This window comes from Aricia agestis, chromosome 3 (genome assembly GCF_905147365.1).
Source record: "Aricia agestis chromosome 3, ilAriAges1.1, whole genome shotgun sequence".
NCBI lineage: Eukaryota > Metazoa > Arthropoda > Insecta > Lepidoptera > Lycaenidae > Aricia > Aricia agestis.
In genome coordinates this window covers 20,302,137-20,314,336 of record NC_056408.1, presented here as the reverse complement: position 1 = coordinate 20,314,336, position 12,200 = coordinate 20,302,137, and the positions used below count along the sequence as shown (strand labels likewise).

Sequence of the window (12,200 nt, the reverse complement as noted above, 5' to 3'; positions counted from 1 at the left end):
CACAAATGAGTTTAGGTCGAACTCTTTTGCGATAGTCTCAAGACAGACAACTTAAATGTAACAATAGATGCTCTAACCTTCTTCAGAATAGTGAAGTATTCTTGGTCTCGTTGGGTGTCGCCGCCCCAGCCCATGCTGTAGCACTCCGTGCCCGGGGCCGGCATGTCGGTGCCGAGGCACGCGACGCCCACGTGGGGCGCCAGGGTGAAGGGCTCGCTGAGGAACAACAGCGCTACGTCGTTGTATGAATCCGCTAAAACAGGAATGAAAGCTTCCGTTATACGTAGCTATCAGCCGAATTCAGAGACTGAGGGCCTGTTTCACCGCTTCCTAATAAAGTGTCGGACAGTTTCTCCATAATTTATCTGTCAAGTTAAGTGGTATATAGCCTATCCGGCACTTATCAGGAACTGATGAAACAGGCCCTTACACTACAGAGTTATTTAATAAATCACTTCCACACTGTTTCGGTGATGGTGGCCGGTATCTTTGAAAACAGGCCAGTTACACAGGACTCCAGAAGTAATTTTATAGTACCTAAATGTGTGCGCAGTACACACTACACAAGAGCACTCTCTATTCGTTTACTCTCATAACTCAGTGGGATTGAAGCCCGACACGACTGGCGAGAGATCATTTGCAGGATCGACATTTTACATGCTCGTCCGACGCATGGATCATCTTGCCAGACAATCAGGTGATCAGCCTGCATTGTCCTAACCAAACTTGGAAATAACTTGTTTCCAACGCGGGAATCGAACCCATGACCTCCGAGTCAAGAGCCGCTTTATAACCACTACTTAGACGTTATAGGTACAGTAGAAATGCAGGATCAACGAAATAGGAAAGCAAGGATAAGCAATAAGCATGATACATAGGGAATAGAATACAGATGCAGGATAATATGACGCTATCATGTGTTCTTTGCTTGGGCTTAGCTTTCTCCTTCTCTTCTGCCCTTGCCCACATTTTGCTAGTTAGTACCAATTTGTGAGTAATAAATAGTTATATATCTATCTATCTGATTGATGTATAAATTGCCGGTCCCAACTTCCAAGACAGTTTTAGCATGTCTCTCGGGCAATTCATCGCGATCATGCAATGAAAAATGTATCAAGACTTACATGTATTGTAATCTTTGTGGATAACAATTTTCTTCACAAATCTGTCTTGGTGTGGGAGGTTTTCTTTTTTGTTATCAGTGTCCCATTCGCCGGCTCTGCATTTAATCTGGAATATACAACATGTTGCTTATATTAAGGCCTGATTAACATCGGTAATCGTACGCGCCGCATTTTAGAATTCGTCGTATGTATAATGAATGATGTGAAACTTCGTCCGCACCGTACGCGCCGCATTTCGTGTACTATGCGGTGTGAATTTCAGACATCTAACTTAGCCATCGAAACAAGCGAATGCTAACAAGTAACAAGCACTGTTAGAATATAATTTCGCTTGGTTGTCTTTTCAGTACCTATTTACTATTTACCTCTTCTGGTTTCCTGTTTTCGACTTTGTGTGCAGCTGTTATGACTACGGATGGGTGGATGATGCTTCCACCCCCTATGTAATCCGTGTTCACCCATTCGGTCTCGTCAGTCCTGCTAAAAGTTGAATATAATTTCTAATTATACTTTTATGTAAGTACCCTTATAATCTTATGCAAACTTAAGAATCCTATTTTACATCTTTGAAAACACAGAAGTATCAAAAGATTTTCGAGGTAATAAAATTTAATTACGATTTGTGAGTCAAATTACATTAAATAAATAATAAATAAATAAATAATTTTTTTATTCATCAATTTCGTTACATTTTTTTACAATGAGAGGGACACAATATGTATTTATGCAAAGTATACTGATAGGGAAAACATTGGCAGCCGTACTAGTATGAACTGTGTCACAGCTGCCTTTGTTTACAGCACAAGGTATCTCAGTTTGTAGTAACCACACAAAGAGTTTTACCACATTACAACATCGCAAAGCGTCGCGTTTTTAAATGACCCCTTTCCAAAGATATAGGAAGCCAACAGCTGGCAGGCAGGAAAAATTTAAACGCCCTGCAAGGTTGCAATGTTAACTCACCCTCAGGGACCTATCAGACTGAGAGCGGTCACGCGGTCAAGCGTTCAAGCGGTCTGCAGCTTTGCGTACTCTTGTGTTGTGTTTTGTTATATTATTTAGGGTTCCGTACACAAAGGGTAAAAACGGGACCCTATTACTGAGACTTCAATATCTGTCCGTCTGTCTGTCCGTCTGTCCGTCTGTCTCCAGGGTGTAACTCAAGAACCGCTATAGCTAGACTTCTGAAATTTTCACAGATTGTGTATTTCAGATTTCTGTAACCGCTAAGTATAACAACAAATACTAAAAAGAAAATAAAGTTAATATTTAAGGGGGGCTCCCATACAATAAACGTTATTTTATTGGTCTTTTTTACTCGTAATCCGTAATGGCAACATAATATAAACACTTGAAATTTTCACAAAATCCTCAATTATAATTACTTTGATATTAAATAATAAAATTAATATAAAATAAATAATTAAGGGGGCTCCCATACAAAAAACACATTTTTTTCCCTATTTGCGCTCTAACGGTACGGAACCCTTCGTGCGCGAGTCCGACTCGCACTTGGCCGATTATAGTATAGAGATACTTAAACACGGGGCGTTCTGACCGAGTCAAAATTCCTCCTGTGTGACTGACCAGTGACCGCTCAAACGCAGAACGCTTGAAGTGCTTGAACGCGCGACCGCTGTCTGATGAAGGAGTGAGCACACTGAGACGGGGCGCAGCGGATTTCCGCTTCCATACAAATTGTATGGAGGCGGATTTTTACGATGAGCCCCGTCTCAGTGTGCTCACTCCTTAAGTGATAGGTCCCTCAGCATCTCTAGAAGTTGTTTTTCAGCAGTCACGTTCTTGCCAGCTTTATACACTTACTTGAGTAGAGCCACCATCCAGGGGAAGTCTCCGAAGCCGGCGAAGATGTCCTTATCCTTGCCGTTGTACTTCATGGCACAGTCGCCAGGGTCGCTGATGCCGCAAAACTTCGGCGGCTCATACTTTTCCATTACGTCCCTTCCACAGTGACCTTCGTTGCCTGAAACCAAGAAACAATAAGACCTTTGTATCCATTGTAGATATTTACGCACGCGGCGTTTTATGACTCTGGGCGACCGCCCAGGGCACCGGGAAAAAGGGGCGCTGAAGGCAAACAATGGCCATTTTTTTAAGCACTACCAGCACCCTGGGCGCACAAAAAATCTCGCCCAGGGCGCTGGTAGTGTTAAAACCGGCACTGTATTTACATACTTAGTATTCCCCGCTAGCACCTGTGATCTTCTGTACCCTCTCGAGTGCGAAGCATAGTTACCAATTACCATATTTACCAATAAGGTAAAGGTAATCCTGTCTGCAGTCAGGATGACTAGAGTCAATCTAATTTTGTTTACGGTGTAAGGTATTTTTATGTGAAATTAGAAGAGAATTATAGCCAGAGTATTTCTTTAGGGTGGGTTGCACCAACTAACTTTAGCTATACCTGTAACTTTAACTATAACTACAATGCAAAATGTTAAATCTTTGGTTAAAGTCAAAAATGGATGCCATATTTAACCATAACCTTGAGCTCAACAAGGCTTTAAATGAACGTGGCTGTTTAAAATACTAAAAGGTATTTCTTAAAACTTAAAGGCTGTAAAGCGTTACAAATATAATTTATTCATTTTCACAAGTTGCTGTTACAAGCCATTTTCCTAGACAACAAACACATTTCTATTGACAACAGTATTATTTTTAAATCTAAAGAGGTACGAGGGCTGCTATTTATGTATCCGGAATTAAAAAAAGAAACAAACATATATCATTTAATATTTTCCGATTCCGAGATTCCAATTATATATATATATACAGGGTGTAACAAAAATAAGTGATAATACTTTAGGGTGTGTACGTGTTCCTTGTAGAGAGTTCACTGTGAAAGTAGCAGCGCTGAAAGACCAAAATTTTTTTTCACTTTTGTATGGGGAAACTCGTGACGCTCGAACCCTTGCCCATACAAAAGTGAAAAAATTTTTTTGTCTTTCAGAGCTGCTATTTTCACAGTGAACTCTCTACAAGGAACACGTACACATCCTAAAGTATTATCACTTATTTTTGTTACACCCTGTATATGTATATATATAAATATATATATATATATATTTATATATATAGCGTCCTATGGCGTCCTAGGGGGGCGGCAGCGTCCTAGGATGGTGACAGAGTTAAAGTGGCCTATACTCATAAAAAATAATAAATCTGGCCCTACTAGAGAGTAGAGATGCCTAGCTAGAGTCGAACTCTACGGTACATTGTCTACAACGTGCACTTTATGATGTTAATTATTATTGTTGTCTAATGGAAGAACACTGTACAGTGTACACATCTATTGTGTCCAATTATAATTATTAGAATCAATTGTTTTTCCGATGTTGATGTTATGATTATAATACGATTTGATTATTTACTCGTATTATTACTAGCGACGAGTTAATAATCAAAACAATATAATTATTTTACAAGGACAATTCGTTAGTACTTAGTAGTTAGGTAGTAGATACTTTATAAAGTACTTCACATAGGTACTTAGGACTCGATTATAGGTCATCGATCTCACAGGACCAGTGACGGATTAAGATTACTTGATGCCCTAAAAACTTAGTAATTATTTTCTAGAAACTTTTTTAGCTGAGGTTTTTGGTGAAGACTAAGTGGTGAGACGTGATGCCCTAAGGACAGATGTTTTTTGTCCTTCTTCTGGTGACGTGATGCCCTAGGCAATTGCTTAATTTGATTAAGGGTTAATCCGTCACTGCACAGGACACTTCAGAAAAGTTTCTTTATTACCTAGATTTCTGAATTCTGATATTCTTAAATCTTATGTTAACAAGAACCGAGTCCTGTTTAAATTATAATATTATTGTAATGGTTAGCACGCACTTAATGTTTTGTATTTCTCGACATTTACATGTGACTTAGAATAGTACTTAATCCTATCCTACTAATATTATAAAGGCGAAAGTTTGTTTGGATGTATAGATGTATGGATGTGTGGATGTATGGATGTTTGTTATTCTTTCACGCAAAAACTACTGAACGGATTTTAATGAAACTTTACAATAATATAGCTTATACATCAGAATAACACATAGGCTACAATTTTAACCGACCGTTTTCTTATGTTCAACGATTACTCCGCCGTTTGTTAACCGATTTTCAAAATTTTTCTTTTGGTATATAGGGTATCATCCCAATTTGGTATTATATTCACAAAAGTGGTGATCTGATGAGGGATCCATAAGTAATCGAGGGACCTCCTCAAAATTTATAGGGAAACATGTGGTGACTTCGGTTTCGTGAGAAGTATTCTAAGTATATGCTACCAACAAGTAAGATTTTGCACCGAGGTATACCTGGTATACCGTGGTTCGGAAGGTGCTGAGAGAACTCCTGATTCTTTATAGATACAAGTTTGGGAGTTTCGGCAATGTTTTAAGAACGGAAAGCTTAAGCTACTATGCAAATTACATTTATCATCATCATCACTACCATATTATACCATGCATCGTCCCATGATTATGAGCCTGTTATTGGTACTTTTCATAGTCTTTTAGATCGAGATTCGAGACTCGAGTTTGTCAAGCGATAATTAAAAAAATCTATACTTATAATATTATAAACCTGAAGAGTATGTTTGCTTGAACGCGCATATCTCAGGAGCTACAGATCCGATTTAAAAACTTATTTCTAATTTCAGTGTTACATAGCTCATTTATCGAGTAAGGCTATATTATTATCACGCTACGACTAATACGACCGAAGAAACTCAGGAAAATGTGGGAAAAACGGGGGAAATATTAGAAAGGGTTTACCTCACGAACTACTGGAGCAATTTTTATGGCAATATTTGGCACTTATATAGAGTAGACCACGTGAAGAGAGTATAGCTATTTTTCATGGGAAAATGTACGGTTTCTGTAAAATTCCCAATTTACGCGGGCGAAGCCGCGCGGGACATCTAGTACTTTAATATAGGCAGAGTAGACAGAATAATTATAGGTAAGTGCTTTATCAATTGTTATTTTACATATTGATTATTAAAACTTCATAAACTCATGTATACTTTAATAATCAACGAATATAGCATGTCGAAATTCTCAGCGTAGGTACTTATTTGTTTTCGTAACTTAAGGCTAGGTTATTCCAAATTCACGTTTCTAGAATGAGTAATTTTTAAAGAAAGCGTCATTAAAAAAACTGAAAAATATATACATGTATAGATACATCTTTTAACTAGTGACTTTTACGGTTAGAAACACAATACAGATAATTTTACTCGATAAAAAAAAAATCCGAAACAACCTCGATTTTAAAAACATTTTCAGTTTTATAGGACTTACAGGGACTCAATCAAAAAATAATTTGGATAGTTCGATTACTATTAAAATTTTACAGGGAAATGTACGGATACATGTTTAGTTATACTATTTTTTATCTAAGTAAAAAGGTTTTTTCTCCTATTTCGCCCTATCATGGACGCGGCGATCGTCGTAACCGCCACTGTACAAGGCGCGCTGATATGAATGTTATTTTAATGTCTTTTACGTCGATATTCGCACTGACAGACATCGGCCTGCTAATTTAGGAATAACCTCCCCTTAATACGATAACTTAACAAACAAGAATTCAAAGTGCATTGTAATGATACTAATTTAAAGTGACCGTGCGCGTGAGTGTTAACTATGTTAACAAGTTTGTTTATATTTTAGTCGGACTGCTCCCAGCCAGTGTATGTCATTGGTGTTTGCATGTTTTATTTTACTGTGGGTTGATGCCCGCTACAAGTCGTACGTGCAATTTTTTTGTCTGTGGTTGTTGTGGTTATTTTTACCAGTGAAGTAAACAGGTATAATTTTTATAATTATTCTAGATTCATCCATGCAATATGTATGTAGGTTTTTCTGTGCTTACTTGATATCTTGAATGTAGGTATAACTTTAGGGTTATGACTTAATATGTGTTTTATTTACTAACTTATTTACTTTCTATGGCGTTAGTGTTATTTTCAAACACAGTTAATAAATATTAAACTTAAATGAATTATTATTTATGACAACAACTTTAACTTGTTAAGTATTTCTGATGATTAAAATTTAGTCTGTTTACAATTCTCTCGATGTAGCGGTAAAATCGATAAAAAGTGAAAGTGAATCAAAAATTATGTAGTTGGTTAGTTATCCTATTGAGAATTTGCTCGATAAACATTGCGAACGTGATTTGTTTAGAAAACACTTCCATTTTAAGTGCTAAGCCAGGGCTTATTATCATAATATTACTTATATTAAACCCTGTTAATTTAGCAATCATTAAGTATAATATCGAAGATTAAAGACTGGAGTAAAAAGCAGTCACTAAGTAGGCACCAATATTTTAATTTTTAGCTTGTACAGTTACCAATTTCTCATTTATTATGTGCTTGACTATATTGACACGTAAGTGCAATGCACAAGCGTTACCGTAAAAAAACTTATTTACAACCAGACCCATTATTACTTAAGGAAAAATGATATTATTAACATATTATTTTGTGCCAACTTCTCAGTAGTAAATACGCAGTAAGAATGTCTCTACAGACTACACTAATCACTTCCAAACCTTTAAGATAAAACCCGAACAAATGTTTTTAGGGTTCCGTTCCCAAAGGGTAATAACGTAATAGACATTGTGTCATTGTGTATGTTGTCCTTGTTGAGTCTGTCCTTATAGTCTGTCTTCAGGTTCTGTCTCAAGAACCGCTATAGCTAGACTGCTGAATTTTTCACAGATTATGTATAGCAGCTGTTGCTGGCTGCTATAACAACAAAATAAATGAAATATTTAAGGGGGGCTCCATACAAGAAACTTGATTTTTTTGCTATTTTATGCTCTGTAATTAAACGTTTGATGAAATGTTTTCAAAATACTCAGTTATATATTTACATTACATTATTAATAATAATATTATAATTTTAAAAAATTAAGGGGGCTTCCATACATACAATACAATTTTTGGCCTACTTTTGCTTTAATATTTAACTGTACGGCAGTACGGACTACGGAACCATTCGTGTGCGAGTCCGACTCGCATTTGGCCAATTTTTACTATATGGACATTGGACATATCGAGTATACCAAAAAGGCCTATTCCAAGTAGAATTCTTGCTGACTACGAACGTAAAATTTATTATGCGATGGTTTAAGAGGAGTCCACACCGCCCTTTTTTCCATACAAACGTTGTCCCCTGTTTCCTCCCTGGATAATGCTAGTAGAGTTATAATTTTTTGCCTGAATATCTACGGCCACTAATACAATGTCCCTATGTTTTCTTTTTTTCATAATTTAATTATTAAATAAGATATGAACGTTCAAAAACCCAAAAGAAGGCCAGATTTTCCGCTGTGTTCAAACATCCAGAAAACAGATTTGGCTAGATTTTCCAAAAAAAAGTAAAACATAGGAACACAGTTCAAGCCTTTCTTTAATCTTTAATGAAAAAAGTATTTAAATCGGTTAAGGAATGGAGAAGGAATCAGGGGACAACGAATCATTGATTTTCTGCAGTTGTCTCTATCGCGTTCTGCGGTATAGGCTTGAGGTAAGGGAGACAGCTATATAGATAGTACACGTACTTTTTTTTTCATTTTTCTAGCCCCTGGTGTATCCTCTTAACTACTAAGTATATGCAATAATTTTTGTAACTTTAATTTTCTTTACTAAAATTAAGATGTACTTACCTTAAAATACCTTAAATGGTGCGAAAAACCCACAGACGACCTTTATTGTATTTATAAATATTTAAATCATCTGAAGACTGAAGCTAGCTTAAGACTTTATTATTTGGACCGAAACCCGACTGTACATTATAAGAAGCGGTTGCTTAGCCTGTGAAGTTACATACCTTCACTACCTTAAACATACATATACTCGAATAATTACTTCCTGTTGACTGTAGGTTCTTAACTGCATAAATATTTCCGGTACGGTTAAAGGAAATAAAATGCTGCTTTGCTCCTGTGCTCAATACTAAAATACGAGAAATGCTAAGAGAATATTATAATGCTTATCTTATATCTTTAAACGAGCAATTCTTGTATATATGTATATACTATATTATATATAATTGGAGTCTCGGAATCGGCTCCAACGATTTTCATGAAATTTAGTATATGTATAGGGGGTTTCGGGGGCGATAAATCGATCTAGCTAGGAATCGTTTTTTTAGAAAATGTAATTTTATTCGTGTCTTATCGAATACCGAGCAAAGCTCTGTCAAATAGCTAGTATTTATTTATACACTTACATTCTAATATATTAGCTATATAAATGCGAAAGTGTGTCTGTCTGTCTCTAAACCGATTTTGGTGAAATTTAGTATGGTGATACTTTGAGTCTTGCGAAAGGAAATAGGATACTTTTATCCGGGAAATTTGTACGTTTTCCGTGCGACAAACGAATTTTAACGCAACGTAGCGGCTGTCATCTAGCTATTGATACAACTGTGACCTTTGAAAAACAATGAGTGGGCTCATTACTTGCATTGTGGCCTTGTACGAATTAGGCACTGGCGCCAGCGTTTTTGTTGAGTACTTGTAGAGTTCCAATGGAACTATTTTAACAGTCTACAACTTCTACTAATATAATATGTGGCTTAAATGCTCAACGTTTAATGCTTTAACTACAGCAACGTTTAGCACAACGAAGCACTATCAAACAAACCTTTTCATTATTAATGGGTGTAGAGCAGTTGTAGTGTGTTGTAGAGTGTTGACTGTAGAGAGTTTCTACACTCATAAACTGTACTTACCTACTAGCACTAACTGCGTGGTAAGACAAACATACAAATAAATAAGTTTGATTTGATTAAATATCGACACTAATATTATAAATGCGAAAGTGTTTCACGATACAGTTAATCAATAGTACACTTCTGCTTTGTACGCCCCTGAGCGCACTATCTTTGTAAGTCTTGACTGATTAGGGACTGAAAGTCATCCTCTTTGGGACTGAATCACTGACCTCCATTATACAAGTACGCTGGACTGATGATACCCTTTGAAATGACAGCTATTTTTTGTGCCTATTTGAAGCGGAATCAGCGACAGCAACAGATTTAGTTCTCTTCCCCCGCATTGGGGGCGCTGATTCCGCTTCAAATAGGCACAAAGAGCAGGTGAGTATCATAAGTCCAACGTACTTGTATAATGGAAGTCAGTGTCTTTGGGACTGAATACTAGTCTGACAACCAAAAGTGTTGATAAAAAAAATTACCTGTCAGTTTTGAAATAGCTTCGAAACAAACTGGTACGGAATTCATAGAAAAATATTTAAAAAAACTCATAAAACAATATTACTTTTTGATCTCATTTAAAATTATTGTTAAACGTTTCAAAACCTACCTGACGCCTTTTACATGCTGTCTATTCACATTCCACCCGACTTCAAAAGCTTAACATTAAGAACCCTGCTTTTTTCAGAGCCGTAAGAAGTTTCTTCGGATCCCTCAAGATAATATTATGAGTATACTGAGGCGAAGTGTGTGCCTCTCGCAATACGTGGTGTCGACCAGGATCAAGAGTATCGGATCGCACGTAGGATGCCCGTCCTCTAGCCACCAGTACCTGCCCTCGGCGTACCCAGCTTTATCCTCCAAAACCGAGCAAGTCGAAAAAGTAGAAAAAGGTATGTATTTTTAAGAACCAGCAGGACGATTGCCGTTCGTTCGAATTCGGAAACTTTACCGTGCGGTCATTGGTCAATGCCTAGCACCGCGAGCGTTTATTGGATATCGTGTGATGAAGTTTCCGAATTCGAGATTGCGCATTGTGATTCGGCGGTATCCAATCACGAAAATCTTTTGATCTCTAAGCCCGAAGAATATGCTGAAGCTGATGGGAGAAATTAAAGGTAGTAGGAGGAGTAGAAAGTTCATTGACAGTGATAAACTGACCATTAAGCATTAACTATCCTAGTATTTGGCGAGTGTTTTTTTTATAATATAGGGGGGCAAACGAGCAAAAGGTTAACATCATGGAAAGCAACTACCGTCGCCCATGGACACTCGCAACATCAGAAGAGCTGCAGGTGCGTTGCCGGCCTTGTATTCACCAGCTTAATTTTTTTCCCAGAACCAGAATCCCGGGTGCGTTTCCCGGAGGTATGGCGCGACCGGTTCAGCGCCGCCATCCAGCTCACCTCCACGCCTGAAGCCCGCAGCCTCACCTGCCTCTAACATGTACATAATATACATACACGGTGCTCACAGCTCTGTTTTATTCGACACCAAAATCCCCGCTGTTCCTGAATTGCAGCACACGTCATAATACCTATACGTGTAAGGGCCGAAACACATAACCGCGTTGCGGCACCACAACGCCAAATTTGGCGGAATTCAGTTTTTTTACGAGTTTTGAATTTTTTTGCCGCCGATTTTTGCGGTGCGGTGCCGCAACGCGGTATTGTGTTTTGGCCTAAAGGCCAAAGGGTTGTATAGTGTTTTGGCCTAAGAGCCAAAGGGTTGTCTCTTTTACGCGCGATCCTTAGATCGATAGACAACGAAAGTGAAGTGTTCCGCGCGGAAACCGTACATATTTTCGCAACAAAAACTATACCATGTCCTTCCCCGGCTTTCAAAGTATTTCTAAACCAAATTTTATCAAATTCGAATGCAGAAGTAACTGATACAACGCTTACGGACACTTGCAAAAGGGAGGTCACAACCTTGTTCTCTAGCTTTAAATCCCCTAACCTTCTATATTCAGAGCCTCCGGCATGATTCTAGTTTCTTACGCTGGCTCCTCTCGCCGGGTTAGTTCCCGAACCGGTGGTGGGCACCAGTAGTAAGAATACATATTTTGTAAAAATTTATTCTGAATAAAGTTTAAGGGCCTGTTTCACCACTTCCTGATTAGTGCTGGATAAGCTTTCCACAACTTTTTTTTACAGATAGAATAGAATAGAATAGAATAGTATATTTATTTCCAAGAAATTTGTAACAATGGTTCTTATAATTAGTTATAGTATCAAAATTTCTGCCTCACTGGCGTGGAAATATTGTCTTATTTTAAACATTTGATTTAAATCTTATATTATTCTAATGAGCATGCAACCGTCGC

At 37.6% G+C, this 12,200-nt stretch overlaps 1 protein-coding gene across 2 annotated transcripts in view; it reads right to left on the bottom strand.

The window, feature by feature from the left end:
* The window catches only part of LOC121740265 (phenoloxidase-activating factor 2-like), a 35,496-nt gene extending 32,408 nt beyond the window's left edge, over positions 1-3,088 (bottom strand). Inside the window, exons 1-4 of one of the 2 annotated variants that reach the window (XM_042132919.1) lie at positions 2,949-3,088; positions 1,490-1,604; positions 1,125-1,230; positions 78-253 (exon numbers count right to left, since the gene is read on the bottom strand). In XM_042132919.1, the coding sequence (XP_041988853.1) occupies positions 78-253; positions 1,125-1,230; positions 1,490-1,604; positions 2,949-3,079 (528 nt within the window). In that variant the 5' untranslated portion in view covers positions 3,080-3,088. The remainder of the gene's footprint in view (positions 1-77; positions 254-1,124; positions 1,231-1,489; positions 1,605-2,948) is intronic. The other variant, XM_042132918.1, reaches the window with a different exon arrangement.
* Between the last annotated feature and the right edge of the window lie 9,112 nt (positions 3,089-12,200).